Source organism: Macrobrachium nipponense, chromosome 35 (genome assembly GCF_015104395.2).
Source record: "Macrobrachium nipponense isolate FS-2020 chromosome 35, ASM1510439v2, whole genome shotgun sequence".
NCBI classification, from domain to species: Eukaryota; Metazoa; Arthropoda; class Malacostraca; order Decapoda; family Palaemonidae; genus Macrobrachium; species Macrobrachium nipponense.
Genome location: NC_061096.1, coordinates 11,595,601 through 11,613,951, shown reverse-complemented (window position 1 = coordinate 11,613,951; position 18,351 = coordinate 11,595,601). Strand labels below are relative to the sequence as shown.

At 38.7% G+C, this 18,351-nt stretch overlaps 1 protein-coding gene across 1 annotated transcript in view; it reads right to left on the bottom strand.

Moving 5' to 3' along the window:
* The window catches only part of LOC135208420 (mucin-5AC-like), a 673,035-nt gene that overhangs the window by 32,937 nt on the left and 621,747 nt on the right, over positions 1 to 18,351 (bottom strand). Inside the window, exon 4 of the mRNA XM_064240572.1 lies at positions 896 to 1,011. Within this exon, the coding sequence (XP_064096642.1) occupies positions 896 to 1,011 (116 nt within the window). The remainder of the gene's footprint in view (positions 1 to 895; positions 1,012 to 18,351) is intronic.

The window sequence follows — 18,351 nt, the reverse complement described above, 5'->3', positions numbered from 1 at the left end:
TGTGAACATGTCCCAAGCCCCCTGCGAATTGGACTGCAGCCAATCATGATATTTACAGAGACATCGCGATAGCTTACGAAGTGAATATATGAAATGACAATGCAAGCCTTCTCCTATACCGTGAAGGCGCATGTATTCTGTTCTCTTACGATTTATTCAACTAGGAGAGGCAGGTTTCCGTCCTTTCCCAATCTGTGTTAAATCTTATGGTCGGAACTAGCGAATTTGACTATTGAAACATTCATTGAAGCCTCTCCCAGCTTTTGTCACAGAATGTCAAAACATCATCTACGTACCTAAGCCAGATCATATTACGGGGTATGATAGACGACAAAATTTCAGTTCACAAGAATTCCATGTACAGGCTTGCTAGAAAGGGGCAGCGGATACCAGTATTACAATCACACTGTTGTATATAAAGATTTTCTTTATAAGGTCGAGTAGTTGTAGTGCTTTGTCAATGCCAAGACGAAAATGCTTTTAAAATGGTGTCACTTCACCTTCGAGTTCATCCTCGGGCCTCTTCTCGAGCAGGTGTTCCAGCGAATACGCCCATCAGACTCGGGAATGAACGAGGCCCCAAACACGAGGGACTCGCCTATTTGCCATCCATCCCGGGTCTGTCGCCCGTCATCTACATACCGCCGACGACGTATTGCCACACCTGCATTATGCCTTATACTATATACAAGTGTCACACATTTGTCCAATTCATACCAGTGAACAGATACAGAAGGCGAAGTATCCGAAATATAGGATTACTACTGTACATAAGGTTTTATGGGCCTTTTTATATTCTCACACACACACACACAAGCATACATATATATTTAAACACATACGAGCTACAAATTCAGGCTGTTAAAAGTATGAAAGGAATAAAAAGCAAACCTACCGGTAGTGTTAAGGCTTGGGTTTTGCTAGGCAGGACGGCACACATGAGCAGTGCTGCTGCTGCTGCTGTTGCAAGCGTCGCAGACCTCAGCATCACTATCTTCGCTAACATTTTTCCTGTAAAAGAGACCTTCCATCAGTCACCGTTTCCTTCACAATTTTTATAATCGATTATGCTAAAGTATCATAAGTATGACAGAATTACAAAATTGTTATCAGTGTAAAAAAAAAACACAATAATTATTATAAACAGTATCTACTATTTGACCATTCATTTACATCCTCTACACCAGCTACTTTGAAACCCGCACATTACTCATACATACCTATACATATATGAGCACATATGACACTACACACACACACGCACACACACACACACCACACACACACACATATATATATATATATATATATATATATATATATATATGTGTGTGTATGTATGTATGTATGTATGTGATGTATGTATGTATATATTATATATATATTATATATATATATATAGTATGATGTATGTATATATAGTAGTATGTATGTATGATATGTATGTAGTGTAGCTATGTATGTATGTATGTCGATGTATGTATGTATGTATGTATGTATGGATAATAATATATATCAGAGATTATATATATAATATATGATATATATATATATATATACTCATATACACTACTATATATATATAGAGAGAGAGAGAGAGAGAGAGAGAGAAACTAATTCCACGGAAGATTATAAAATGAAACTTGCTGAATATTCCTGGAACAATAGACAATAGTGAACGTTACGATTTTAATCGTTCTAGTGCATCAGTACTTGCTCGTTCTGAAAAGAAATGAAGAAGAAAATATCTTCCAAAAGTTGACAAAGAAAAATATAAGCGAAAGGAAAAACTGTCTTAAATGAGGCAGACTAACACATAAGCCATTTCAAATCATCTTAAGGCTAATCATAAGCAAGAACAATTTCCCTTTTAAAAGAACACATGATAGGCAGAATTGTAAAATGGCGGTGCATTTGGTGTACAGGGCCAACAGAACCATTTTGTGGGCAAAGACCACAGCATGGGACGTTTTCTTGTTGTTAAACTTTAAGCCAAAAGCCAGAGCGGTTCCTACTTTCCAAAGCAGTAATTAAGCATGAAGAAATTTATCTCTTACCGACAGATGAAGCACCGAAATGATATGTAACAAGGAATGGACAGAGACAATCCACCTTGGGGTGCTACAACTACTGCATTCGTTTATCCATTCTGGTGGTATAACGAAGGAATTTTTACCTCGATAAACTTCAGGGAGCAATGATTCGAGATTGCCTGCTAAAATTTTATATCTTTGCGTAACGTCCGTCTCTCTCTCTCTCTCTCTCTCTCTCTCTCTCTCTCTCTCTCTCTCTCTCTCTCTCTCTCTCTCTCCTAGAAGTCAAGGATTCTAGACCACTGGTATGTGCCATCGTAAATTAAAAAAAAAAGGATACCCAGCACTTCACAAGGATGTCTTAGAGTTCATCCGATGTCAAGTCTACAAAATACGTACGCCAGGGGTGGTATATATGAACACACACACACACACACACATACACAGAGTCCAAAACGACCTTCAACTCCACCTCCTTTAAACCACAAGAATCTCTTAATAAGAGAGACCTTGGAAATGTCCTGGAGTCTATAGAAAAAGAGGGGAGGGGGGGGGGGGGAGAGGGGAGGGAAAACAAAGACCAGGACAGGAGAGGGTGGAGGAAAAGAGACGTGAGTGGAAGAGAAGGAAATCGCTGCAAAGTGGGGAACACGAAGGAAAAAAGTGGAATAAAATAAAATTTTGCCAGGACAAGAGTAACATGCAAGGAATGTACAGTCAATACGACTCGCGTGTAATGAAAAAAGTATAAAAGAAGTGAAAAGCAAATCTCAAATTTCCTCTTATTTATGGTTCATAAAACATGAGCAGAACGATCGATTTCATATACATAGTATAAAGAGTGAGCAAACGCATAGTAAATACAGATGGTTGATTTCATCTTCAAATCAAGTGAAAACAAAAACTCCAAAAAATAAGAGACAGGTTATATGAAAACATATGAACAGGGAAAATTTTAATAATCAAGATATGGACGTTATGCAAAAATTTCAGCTAAAACACGGATCCTCAACACACAAGAACACTTGACGAGAGAGAGAGAGAGAGAGAGAGAGAGAGAGAGAGATGATACAAGACCAAAAGAATATATTTGTAGTTTCAGCAGTTACGCTTAACCAAGATAAAATGAGAAAGCACACAATGACATTTACGGAGGGGCATGGCATAATATATGGGTGTCAGCGTGTCTTAGAAGTTACGGCAAAAATCTATGTAAAAAAATAAAATGCATTTGTTTTAAGCACTTGCAGCCGTTAGTCTAGTAACTGAAATAGTACGAAACATGGAAAATGTTAGTTTCATTAATCAGGACATTTCACAAGAGGGAACCTTGGTGGTGGAAACCCTACGGTACTTGATATCCATGTTTCATCATCATCATCATCCTCCGCATAAATCAAAGAAATTTCAGACCATGCTTTAGACGAGCACTGTTCAAGTCGCTTTCGCATGATCTTACAGCTGGATTCCTGTACTGAACAGCCAATGCTAGTGGGAGATCACAAATCGAAAGTAATTTCGTTAATCTGATATGACTTGACTGGATACATGGACTTGAATGTCACTCCGAGCGAAACGTTTGGAAAGACAATCGACGAAAACATGATAGAGGTGTCTAGTAAACTTGGTGTCAGCAGCGCAGCCTTTACCCAACATCAGTTTTTCCATATCACAAAGAGCGAAACTTGACACTGACGGAGAATACACTTCTCCCAAAACTTTTGCAAATGATCGCAAGCGCCACTTTATTACATGATCAAAGGTAGAACCAGTCGCATGTGACTCTTTCAAAAGCCTATTCTAACTAAAGGAAAGGAAAAATTGTACGAAATGCAAGTAAATGTTAGATAAGTTTGTTTGTTTGTTTGTACGGTGTTTTTACGTTACATGGAACGAGTGGTTATTCAGCAACAGGACCAACGGCTTTACGTGACTTCCGAACCACGTCGAGAGTGAACTTCTATCACCAGAAATACACATCTCTAACCCGTCAGTGGAATGGCCAAGAATCGAACTCCCGGCCACCGAGGTGGCACGCCAACACCATACCGACCACGCCACTGATGCGCTAGATAAATGTTAGATAAGAGTAGATCGTGAAATAAGAAATACCTTTAAACCTAAGAATGTGAAAAATCGCTGAAGGAGAATCATATTTAAACTATAAAATGGTTCTCACTGCTCAACTTTGCATATAAAAAAAATATATATTTTTCTCATAGCGAAAATTAATTCGTGTCGTAATACAACTAACGACAATACGTCATCAACGAAGGACATAATATATAACTACCGTATTTAAGCCGACGAATTTCATCGCTATGATGCCCGTCCATAATTGTATACCTATATAAGAAGAGTAACTGAGCATTCCCTAATCCTGACTTTGCCAAAGGAATGAGAGGCATACGTACACAGAGAAACGCCGAGTGACGACTGTCGTACACACGAGGCATCACGACGCTTCATTGCCTGAAGACGTCACGTTTTTCGGACTGCGACGTGTAATTTGAGATCTTTGATACGTTCCATTGCGTGGTGTATTCAAGACATAACTTTTAAATATACGCCTTTTTTTTCATTGCTCCTTTCTCATCTTATTTATAAATGCCCGTAAGCAATTTCTTACGAATTACCTTGATGAGCGTAGCCAGGTCAAAGGTCAGGGACGTCATTTGGCCCCCCCCCCCCCTCCCCGCGGGTCTTTTGTCATGTCTTAAATGTCGTATGAAGAACGCCATCATAAAAAAGAAGTTTATAATTGATGGTTTCCGGCCCTTCTCCTCAGCGAGGAATATGATTGGAATTTCCTGACGACAGGATTTTCCTTTCATTATTCTTCTTTGGTTGATGCAGTAGCAGCAATGGCAGTAGTACCTTAACAATAGATTATCAGTTTATATTGTTATTTGTGTCTTTGAAAACTACATGCGCGAATACTATGTTAAATATAACTACATACAGTGTGCTGAGTTTTAATGCTATTGCACGGGGTTCGTATTGTGTGTGTGTGAGAGAGAGAGAGAGAGAGAGAGAGAGAGAGAGAGAGAGAGAGAGAGAGAGAGAGCTACTAAAATTCAAAAGCATCACCCATGTCATCCCATTCTATCCACAAAACACTTTGCCTTACAGACTTAGTCAGGGTGACAATGGCTCCGTGAATATTACCATAATAAATAATGCACAAGAAAAAGTCCTAACAACATGCGCAAGGACAACATCTCAATTATATTCAGAATCCTCAAATGTTTTTACTGTATTTTTATAAATCGCCGCATATTCACCATCATAAGTACCTACCTACCGATAATTTCCTCGTCATTGTTTACGTAATCTGTTGCCGAAACGTCTGAAGTCATCGACGCCGGTAACAGAGTAACTAGAAACCATTCTAAAGTTTTTCTATGAGAACATTAACGCAGGGTTTACACTACTTTTTTTGTCGTAGTTATACACGGTATTTTTTCGACACAGGTATACACAATAATAAATAACAATAATCATAATTAAAAAAGAAACCTATAAACGATAGGTCAGGAAATGAATGGTAATTAAAATAAAACAACGAAGTGCGCATAGTTGCATCATCAATAACAATAACATCTGGCTTCCATTTTCCCCTTCCAGATAAACGATAGGAGAACCTAAGACGCAAAGAACATGTCCAAGGAGAAGAAATGATGTCATGCAGGAAACAAACAAACATGTCCAGCCCTTTAAGACCACCAAGGTCTGTCCATAAACAGAAAGACCTCGAGGGAGGTCAATATCACCAAGGATTACATGAAATGCAAACCTTCCGTGCGATGGGGATGCTTGTGGTGTATCATACAAGATTCGCACATCTGTTGATATATATATATATATATATATATAGATATTATATATTATATAATATATATATATATATATATATATATTTGTATATAAGTATACAGTGTGCGTCTTTATATGTGAAACGTGAAAATAAATGTTCTTACACACTAAGGACAAGTTCGTCCAATCAACCTTCTGGAGCTGCTGAAGGGAAGGCCTGAGGTCAGGCCTTATCCTAATTTCGGTGCATGACTCGCGATGCTCGCTCGGGCCATCCAAGGTTAGGAAGCGTTCGATCGACGGGTAAGATTTAATCAGCACATTTCTTAAGCTCTAACAACGAAGAATCCCGCTGGGGGCACGACGCTCTCTATTAGGCCGACAGTTTCCTCGCGCGTTCTGGGAGACAGAGTGGACTACCATCATTATACTATTGACGTTTCCAGCGTTGGAAAATGCCGTGAAGCTCTGACCTTATAAGTACGTAGGTGCAATGGCCTCCGAGCTGTAAAACAAAGAACTACCACATTCTTCTAACATTCATTTTTTTTTGTTTTGTTTGTATGGTGTTTTTACGCTGCATGGAACCAATGGTTATTCAGCAACGGGACCAACGGCTTTATGTGACTTCCGAACTACGTCGAGAGTAAACTTCTATCACCAGAAATTCACATCTCTCACTCCTCAATGGAATGGCCGAGAATCGAACCCGCGACCACCGAGGTGAGAAGCAAACACCAAACCAACCACGCCACTGAGGCGCTTAACATTCATTTCTACGACGAATATAAGACGGTACCGATACCCCGGTGCCTTGATGGCAATAACCACACAAGACATCAACTTGCTGTACTTGCATGAATCCTGAGAAAACGTCTAGGACAAGAATATTTAGTTGGACGTTCTGAACGAAATATGAACTGCGTTCGTTGTGTACACGTGGGTCCTAGATGTACACCACTTCTGTACTCAAAACACAAGCGTCGAGATACAATGGAAGTTCTTCTCCAAGATGAGAACAGCTCTCCACAGCACCCTTTCGGCGATTCTCGTCTTTTTGAAGATCAAAGATCCTCACAAGAAAAAATCTAATTTCGACGACCAATAATATTGCCTTGGGTGAACATCACATCAAATGAAGTATGATAGCAAATATGTCGAGATTCAATGACACATGATATCCGGTGTTATTAATATAGGCTACTTCAGAGAGAGAAGAGAGAGAGAGAGAGAGAGGAGAGAAGAGAGGAATAGAGAGAGAGAGAGAGAGAGAGAGAGAGAGAGAGAGAGAGAGAGAGAAAGGGAAGGTAACAGTACCAAGACAAGGCTGTCTTCAAAGAGCAACGGGTTTGGTAGCCTTGGTGTCTCCTCTCTCTCTCTCTCTCTCTCTCTCTCTCTCTCTCTCTCTCTCTCTCTCTCTCTCTCTCTCTCTCTCGCTTATCCGATCACATTTTCCTGCATCTCTGTCTTACTCTTCCTCTCTCTACACACATACACACGTATAATAATGCTCAATATGCATATACATATTTAAAACCAAAAAATATATATACATATATATTTTGTATGTATAATATATATATATATATACATAAATATATAGTATACATATAATATAATGCATAACTGAATCACGAAAGTTTGGAACGTGATGAATTATATAAATAAAGGTGGAAGCCTCGAAGCAAAGTGAAACATTGGAGAGCTACGAGATCTTTAGACTCTTTCTGCTCAGTAAAGAACATTTGAGTCGAAAGATCTCGCAGCATTCCAGTGTTTCACTTTCCTTCATGGCTTCCCCCTTTATTTCCATATAATATAATATATATACGTGTATTCATATACATATGGAAACATCGAATATACTGCACGTAAAATGAGAGCAATGCATGAAACGCAATATAGTTGCAAATTCATTCTCAGACTCTTGGAAGTCTGGTCTCGTGCCGCTTTCTGCCTTTGTTCTTTGCAACCATGGGAGGACAACACAAGGTCCTCCACTCATATCAGACGGGTTCCTGGGGACAAAACCATCTTGGCTCTGGTTATAATACCCAGGAAATACTTTTCAAAGAGACCGGGCGTAGTTTAAATGCATACTCTGTGCCCCCCGAGTGTTTGGAGTTTGGAAACTTCGGAATACGTAGACAATGTAGGAGGTCGATATTACTATATATATATATATATATATATATATATATATATATATATAATATATATATATATATATATATATATATATATATATATATATATATATATATAAATAAATATATATTTATATATATATATATATATATATATATATATATATATATATATAGATATATATATATATATATATAATATATATATATATGTATATATATATGCATGCATGCGTGTCTGTGTTATATTAATTACCTTCTATATCCTTGTATTTGAAATTATTCTTGAGTAACAAAATTATGTTAAAATATGTCTTCACTTATTTCCCAAGGATCTTACCCTAAAAATCTAGTAAATTTTCGGTTCATTCCTTCAGATATTTTAATATGCTGATATTGACCACGAATCTCATCATTGCCAAGAGTTTAAACGTTCTGGCCAAGCGCATTGAACGTGTTCCTTTCAAAGATAATGCACTGAAAATGTTTAGAGATTAAATAAGTTCAAGCGTGATTGACTATATAATAAATACACTATCTAAAAACCAAGTCTACTGATATAAACCAATTGAGGAAATCGCCCGTTTCGCCCAAAAAAAGAAGACTATAAAGACTAACGTCAATAACAGAGCCACGTACAACAATGAATCTCACGCGTGCCGAAGCTTATCCTCTCACAATTGGCGCCCTTTGACACCCAGCAAACAATCCCATACCATCGCAGTGTCTCGTCGTCCCGGGTCCTTGCTCAACATCACTCCGAAAGGCGGCATCCAGGGTGGTCCTTTCCCCTTTCTCGCCACCCCCCCCCCCCCCCCCCCCCCCCCCCCCCCCCCCCCCCAACCCCGAAACCTCTACTATCACCTTCTCCGACTTCCGCTCTTCAGGACGAGAAAATGTCAGCACCGCCACCTTCCTTGCAGTTTCACTTCTAGCTAACCATCAAGGCAGACGCGCTACCTTCGAAAGACGGCCCTACGACAACACTACTCTTAATTAAGACAGACAAGCTGAATACGTGTGAATAAACGCTTCGCGATTTCTTCTAATGCGTAGGTTAAACACGGTTAACTCTGGAGGTACAAAGAAAAAGGGAGAACGAAAAAGAAAGAGGAAAAAGAGGGCCAAGTCTAAACGAATGTAAAGAGAAAAAAGGGAAGCAGAAAGCGACTGCCCAGGTTTGGCATTTGTGAGAAATAAAACATCAGTGAACCGTGCAAACCGATGATTACCACAGCGTGAAGCAAGCGAAACAAGATAAGGAATTGAAGATATAAGAAAATGATTAACGATTAGTATATCAATCGGGTCTAAAATCAATTACAACGGGAGAGATTACCCTATAAACAGAGCTACCACTGCACTCCTACAAATCGAACTGTACACTAACGCACAAGATTGGGAAGTAAACTCGTCCCCAGTTGTTCTTGAATACTAAAGGAAAGTATATCTAATACTGATATAACTTCCCCCACCCCACCTCCTCACGGAAATGCCATTTAATCTCGATTAAATGGCACTACTCTTCCCACTTTCTAACACAGACTTCGGCGCCAGTTGAGACATACGTTGTTATAAGTGATATCTATCTAATACAGCGATACGATGGCTAGGCGCAAATGGGTGTTCGTACGTACGTACATGCATGCATGCATACATACATACATACATACGTGTTTGTTTGTTTGTGTGGTGTTTTTACGCAACGGGACCCGTTAACGGCTTTAGGTGACTTCCGAACCACGTCGAGAGTAAACTTCTATCACCAGAAATACACATCTCTGACTCCTCAATGGAATGCGCGAGAATCGAACTCGCGGCCACCGAGGTGGCAGGCCAAGACTATACCGACCACGCCATTGAGGTGCGATACATGCATGATTGGACATAATAAAAGTGGCCTCTTGTCCTACTGATTTTCAAAAGCTGCAGGAAGCGTTAAGTCATTCTGTTGAACGGACACATTTGTCATGAAGAATGCGATATTTTTTCTTTTACAAGAGAGAGAGAGAGAGAGAGAGAGAGAGAGAGAGAGAGAGAGAGAGAGAGAGAGAGAGAGAGAGAGAGAGAACAATCAATTACATAAACTGGCGTACTTTTAAAGGCCATGGTCATAAAAAAACGGAAAAATAGAAAAAACATGGAAAACCACCACATCTTTTCCGGCAATGCTAACCCAACAAAGATCATAATCTATTTACGTCAATATTACAATTGGGCAATTGACCTTTCGAGTCTTAGGCTATCTGGCTTGTAAATGTCATCTCCGAGTAGTCCCCGATTTCCGGAAACGCAAGATTTATCCATTCCATTACCGGGTCGAGAACTTGGGTCATTTTCACACTCTAAAAGCAGCGGAGCATGTCCCAAATACAGTAACACCAAGAAGGGGAGAGTCCAGTACGAACAAATGTGGTATTTAATGAAAGACTTGAGGGTTCAAATTCTACAGCTGTTTGAAACAAACCGGACGAACTTGGACGATTTGGAGAGAGCGGTATTGTACCTTAATGACAACCGAAAGCCTGTCTAGTGATCTGGAGGTCAGAGTTTCAGGAAACTAACTCGAGTCAAATGCAGGGTGGTTTTCGAAAGACCTACATGGCGAGGATTAAATAAATAAATAAAAAAAATTACAAAAACCCCACCATCCACAGTTGATTTTGCAAAGCATCAGAACAACTCTTTCGAATATCATAAGTTAAAGATGAAATTTAAGTTTATTCCCGAAAGTGTACTCAAAAATAAGTAAAATAAAATAATATAATATAAAGTGCTCTGAAATCCTGCAACAAGCTGATAAATACATTTTGTTAAACCAACCAGACAAGGGAGGGTTGGGACTACGGTGGTCACATAATCATGTTGCCAACCTTAGGCTCTGCCATATGGAATACAGAGTTTAAGCAGAGCCATACACAGGCCAAGCACGGGACCTCTCAGGTCTCTGCCATATTGTACGGTAGAAGTAGTATAGAGGACTCTAGAATAATAATAAGGTGTCATCTTAGAGGTAATTAGCAATCAATTACTTGTCAATTCCAATTACATACTACATACGGAATGTGGCCAAGTAAGTTATCCTGGAATTCTAAGGCAATATGAGGTTGTCGTCTTTGAATGTTAGCTGTTCTGAACGAAGTTTATTTAAGAAAAGAAAAAAAAAATAAACGCTTGGTAGCAATTCGGAGAACATATGAATGCGTTACAAGAATTCCTTCTCATTTACTTACTTGATGGCAATTTCACTGTGAATTCAACGTTCACTCACTTCCACGAAATCCCTTAGAACCTTAGAAACGCTCAGAGAAAGCAACAAAATACATAAATATTTCAAAAATGTGTTCTGGTTGTTGGTCAATTCTAAAATAAGTCTAATCATGTTGAACATTCCAGGCAGGCATTCCTCTGTTCCTTAAATACACCCGGGCCGATTATTTTCCAGTTGAGTTAAAGACTTCAGACACGAAGAAGAAAAGCAAAATTTCCTTAACAGGGGCTGAAGAATGCTTTCAAAGCTTAATTCAAGTATAAATTAGACTCGCACATGACATAGCTGCTTGACATTCCACGCGGCTGCCATAATGTGCTCATAAAGAATGAGAGGATATATCAAGAGGTCTATTGTCATTCCTAGCTGGAACCTAAGTCATATTTAAAGCAACCTGATGTTATAAAAGAGCTCAACCTACGTTTTTACAGTTGATATCAAGACTATAATAAAAGCAGAATATATGCACGTGCTAGCGTCCTCCCTCATCACTTAGGGAGTTCATTTCATTGGCAAACTTTCATGACGTGATCCTGCTTCAGTTGGACAACGATGACCCTCTCGCTCGCAACGCGAAAGATGAAATGCTTCGGCAAGCTTTGCTAAAGACACCCAGATACCTCGTCGATGTCTCTGATGTGTCGTTTAACAGACACATCACGTCTCGGTTGTGGGTTAAAGACGTGTTTTGTACGAGCAGAATCCAGTCCTACTACACTGAAGTCTCCCTGACAGCTTCGTCAAATATTCCGCAGACGATAACACCGAAACCTCCACATTAAATGTTGACATTAAAGCGGTCATCCATTCCCATTACATTGGACGGACGGAATAAACGTGAGAAGCGCTACAGTTCTCCATTAACGTGACAGAACTTGCGTGATTTCAATAAACCACTGACATTTGAGGTACGAAGAGAATGCTGCCATCCTTTCTCGAGCAATCTCCGAGGAACATGAAAAGATTCATTTTAGCAGAGCCAAGGGAATTGAATTGAATGTAGAATTGAGGCCAAAAGGCCAAGCACTAGGACCTGTGAGGTCCTTCAGCGCCGAAACGGAAACAGAGTAAAAGGTTGAAAGGTGTAACAGGAGGAAAATCTCACAGTTGCACTATGAATCAACTGTTAGGAGAGGGTGGAAAGTAAGATAAGAAAGAGAATATGATAGGAGGCATTGTAAAAGGTAGGAAAGGGGTTGCAGCGAGGGGCCGAAGGCACACTGCAATGAAACTAAAGTAATTGATGGCACTTGACCGTAGGACTTGACCCCTACGGGGCCATGGTAAGGGGGAAGCCAATGGCACGGCCAAAATACTTAATTAGCCCTGGCCCGATAAAGGCAAAGAAGATAAAATAAAAGAGAAAAAACGATCGAAAGAAGCAAGTGAAAAGCCTGCCTCTTAAGGGGATTGTAGATCACGAATAGTATATTACCGAAAAAGTTCCATAGTAATACATCAACGGGAAGACTATTACCGAAACTACATAACTGACAGAAATCAAAATTCCTAAGCAACTCTTTCTCAAGTTAACAGCTCTTGAAGGTGTGTGATGAAATGACGGGCGATATGGCAATACGAAACGGCAAAGAGCCCAAGTATGGTAACTTTCAGTCAGTGCTCAGTTGGGGTTACAAATTCCAACGAAAAAAATAATAAAGTGTTTCAAAATATGAGCATAATAATCTACCTTCAGAAACAAGTAGATCCAAACACACACTCTTTCATTATATATGTATACACAAAAAACAGGTTGAATGTTCACCAATACAAGCTAACTACCACGTGACGCGGGTGACATTCCATTATCACGTTTTCTTTGTTCGGTTCTGTTACTAAATGGATGGCTGCAACAGTCGTGAGATACATGCCATGAACTCATGGCTTCTTAAATGAATTGAGTAAGTCGTTACTCGCACGTACAGACTTATTCACACGCTACAACTATATATATATATATATATATATATATATATATATATATATATATATATATATATATATATAATATATATATATATATATATATATATATATATATATATATATATATATATATATATTGAGCTACAAATGTCCTTTAATATCTAATACGCTCTAACTCGGAATTGATATATTTTCATATATGTAAACCGAAGGGAATTTTTTAGTTGATACTAATAATATGGCTACGTTCGGCAAACGTTCGAATTTGTTAACATGGTAGAAGGGGTTGGATATCGATTCTAATTACGAATAACCGAGTTCGACGGTGGTTTGTAATGTCGGAGTCGGTATAAACTTATACCTCACTTGCTGGGCGAATCGATAACATCACTGAGGTCCTGATTTCTTCTCTGTCCGCTGGGCGGTGGTTCGAACCCCCGAGAGGACGAAGTTATTACCAACTAAAAAATTCCCCTTCGGTTTACATATATGAAAATATATCAATTCCGAGGAAGAGCGAATTAGATATTAAAGGACATCTGTAGCTCGAATAATTTATATGAATCACTGTGACGTGATAATTATTCACTTTAAAAAGAAAAAGCCATATGGCCATAGACATATATAACTCTAAATTTATATATACATATATAAATCTAAATTTATATATATATATATATATATATATATATATATATATATATATATATATAATCATACGGGTTTCTCCTTTAAAAAGGGTGGCTTCTGGTGTTGGATTATATTATGTATTTCGGAATACGCTCCGAGCCATTTGCGACCCAGGTTACGATCCACACAAATGACAAACTACCAGAATAGAATTTCCTATTCTGGTCAACTAAGAATCTTGGGCCAGTTTAGAAAAGAAGCCTAAAGTATGCTTCGCCCGTCTGTTGACCTTTGCCTTCTCAAAATACTAGAAAACTGTGTTTATTGAAGACAACTGGACAAGCCACTACCACATTCAACCGTAACTGATAAATCCAGAACTTTTGTGAATACATCTTCCGCAACAAGTCAAGAGAGTGAGCCCCACAATCGTCATTGCTCTATGTTCCAACTTCAGCTTCTACTGACTATGATTTTTCCAAACATTTATCATAAACAGCGAAGCCTTTTTTGTTTCAACTACTCTGGGGCACAATTCTCACATTTAACAGAAATCCAAACCATGTTCTTCCAAACAACTGTACCTTTGTCTACCATACATATGGACATAATACATTGCCCCATCATCCTAGTCGTCGCTTACATTAAATCAAATAACTTTTAAATTTCGTATCTATCATCATCATATTCTTTCAAGGTCTCTGCAGCATCTCTTCGCTAGCACCATCAACCTGTCGCATCTCCAAGTATCAGCAACTCCAAACTCCACTCACGACCCTGCACCTTCACCACCTGATTCCCCCTCCCCCCCTTTCTATCCCTCTCTCTCTCTCCGTCTTCTCTCGGCTCTCTATCCACTAATATATCTAGAAGGCACAGACAGATAAATATTTGTCGTTTCTGGCCTAATTTTAGCCCAACCAGACTCCTCTGGAATCTACGTATTCACTGCAGGCATCCCTTAGTCATGACACAACCTGGACTTAGTCGTCTGCACACTCCTCTTCCATTTGGATCCTTCAATCACCCAAGGGAATATGAAGTCTTATATTATAAAAAGTTTCTGATTACCAACAAATATAAAAATGCAGTCCTGTCATATTATTAGAAAATAGATTCACAGCTAAGCTAAGTCTGAGAGCTATTAAAATGCTACTTTGCATATCAGTCAACACCCGGTCGAATTCTTCATCAAACCTTAAGCAGAACCACCAATCCGTCTTCTTCTTAACCGCAAATTTGTTAGTAACACGACAGTGAAATCCAAGAGAAAAAGAAAATGGGAGCCAGGGAAACGCAAAACTTCGCCAAATGGCAAACCAAGTTATTACCCAGACAAGTTTCATGACAGACGCGTGAAATTCACCTCGGGAGATAAAGGAATAACATAATGGAGCAATGATAACTTTCTCTTGGCCGGACCAAGACAACAACATTCATTTCGAATTCAGATTACTCTCCCGGGGTTGGAGAAACGGTGGATCTCACTCACTCTCTCGTCTTCAGGGGGGCCTCTTTATGACCCATGGCCACTTACATCAAACCACTGTGGTTCTTTGCCCATTTCATAAAACTTGTTTTTTTGCAAAGTGTGGACCTTATCCTTCCGCTGATCCCAGCCTTTGATGCGAGCTCTCTTACTCCATTGCCTGTTTTAATAATGAATCTTTCTTAAACGCAGCAGCAGCAGCAGCAAGAGAGAGAGAGAGAGAGAGAGAGAGAGAGAGAGAGAGAGAGAGAGAGAGAGAGAGAGAGAGAGACCCTTGAATGACACTAAATTGCCTAGAACGAGCTCTTCCTTTTATCCAAAAGAAGAGCCTAAAAGCTGAAACGGCAATCACGCAGTTCTGTTTTCAACAGCAAATATGAATGCGGTTGCTGCTGCAGTTCTTGAACTCTATCACGGAATTTGAATTGAAGTTCTTCGAAATGGTCCATAAACAACAGTACTACAATGGAATTATAACAACCTTTAATGTGTTCACTCATATCGGTTGTGTAAATGATCATGCAACGTGCCCTTATGAAAGAAACTCATCATAGATTTATTGAAAGATTCACACTGCTTGTTTATTTGTTTGTATGATGTTTTTACGTTGCACGGAACCAGTGATTATTCAGCAACGGGACCAACGGCTTTACGTGACTTCCAAACCATTTCGAGTGAACTTCTATCACTAGAATACACATCTCACACACCTCAATGGAATGCCCGAGAATCGAACTCACGGCCACCGAGGTGGCAGGTCAACACCATACCGATCACGCCGCTGGGGCGCTGAAGGAATCACTACCTAGAGGTCATGCAGCTCACTATCATGTCTCTCTGTCGATCGATCAGTCTTCCCTAAAAACAAAAAAAAATAAAAAAAAAAAACCTCAAGTCATCAATGTACTACTATAAAATTTTGTGGTTGAAGGGAAGGCTTTTGGGTTATGGAAGAGCTGGATTTTGGTATGAAATTATTCGTAGCTTTACTGAAAAGTCCTTGGTCCTCGACCATTCGGTGGTTCGAATCCACCTGGTGACTGATCGCTCATCACTTACAAATTCCACTTCAGGGTTTATTCCGTGGTTGAGTGAATTTGATATTAACCGGCATTTGTAGCTAAAGATTTGTGAAAATACAAACATATCCATACAAACATTTTATATATATATATATATATATATATATATATATATATATATATATATATATATATATACGTATATATATATATAGTGTGTGTGTGTATCCTGCAGCTTCAAAGCTTCTCAAATGTTCATTTAACTATGAAACGTATAGATACAGCAAATAATTCTCAGCTCCAAGTATGGCAACCCTCTTCTTCTGCGTCTCCCATCAACAAATCCATCGGTTACGCAACTTGTTTATCCTGAACATGCGCATATCCTGGCCGACCCCGACCGAGCAAACAATCCTTAACATTAACTTTTTTTTATATTTCCTGTTCCTCTGCAGAAAAAAAAAAACAAATGACGTTCACTACTGCAGCGACCTTGAACGGAAAACAGCCTCGTACAAAAAGTTCTTAAACAATAACGAGTGTTGTTGGAAGAATTTTCGCAGAAATTGTGTACGCACTCGATTCCATGTACAGTATGCGCCTATGCACGAGATCGATGTAAATATACACGTGCAAAATATTTACAAAGCTCATACACAAAAATATAAGTATACTTCAATATAAGTGACATATTCCTTCGGTTTCAATAAATCATCTATCATCCAACTTCCTACTGGCAGTGTACAGACTCCATGCCTAGATTAGTGTCAACACTGGTTGCAGGCGCGGAGGCTAGCGCGCATGCGTCACCCGCTGGATAAACTTGCATGAAACGCGGAGAATCGAGGATGACGGCATCTGCTCTTCATGGGAAAAAGCATCAGCGAGCGACCGGAGTTCCTGACAATGTAATAAACAATGTAAGCCTTTTCTTGCTTCATAGTCTGTTCGGGGATCAATGTCTGAGTTCTTATTGATCGGTTATAAAAACGTCTGATACATGGCATTCTAGCCAGAACGATGGTTTGTGACGTTGACTAACAAATCTGTGAATTATGAACAGATTTATATACACACGATATATACATACATACATACATACATACATACATATATATACACACACACACACACACACATATACATATATATATAAAATTATTATATATATATATATATATATATATATATATATATATTATAATATAATATTATATATTAATAAATAATATAATAAAATTAATAGTGGAGAGCCACTAATAAAGGCGGCATCGTATGTAGGATGAAACCCTGTAGAGCCCTGAACAATGCAATGCGATAAAAACATAAGAAAAGCAAGGTTCCTGTTAAACCATGTCGAATTCTATTGTTATATATTCTGAAAAAAATGCACGCAAAAACGACACTTAAAAGAGCGAGAGAAATACATATTTTACGAAAAATAGATTTAATTGCAACGAGCCGTCAGCAGGGAAGGGAACGGAAATATTTATAGCAAACTTTAGAAATGTTTCACGATACTTTGCATAAAACGATAATGACAAAATAAATAAATAAATAAATAAATTATGTGGAGTTTCAAAAACAAGATCAAATGACGGATTAGAATGAAGAAAATATAACAGAACTCAAATTTTACCAAATATCCCCCGTAGGAGGAATACGCGCTCCATGATAACAGCAAAAGACGATATACAAAATTTCAGCTTAATCGAACACTACTTCATCATCATAGTATAACTGGATTTAAATAAACGATAAGATCATCTATAACTGTATCTACGTCACTCTGGTACTCGAAAAAGAAAAAAACCTTGCGAAGGAACCTGCAAGCCTTTTTTTCGCAATGGAGGCCCAAATAAAACGAGAAAGAGAATGTGGTATATAATCTTGGTGGCCTTGGCTTAACCCGATGGGAAGAGAGACCTGTCCTTTAGGAAATCAAAAGGTTTTATTAAGAGTAATGGCTAACTCCGCACACGACTCTTATTTGACATCCAGGTTACAAAAACCTTCT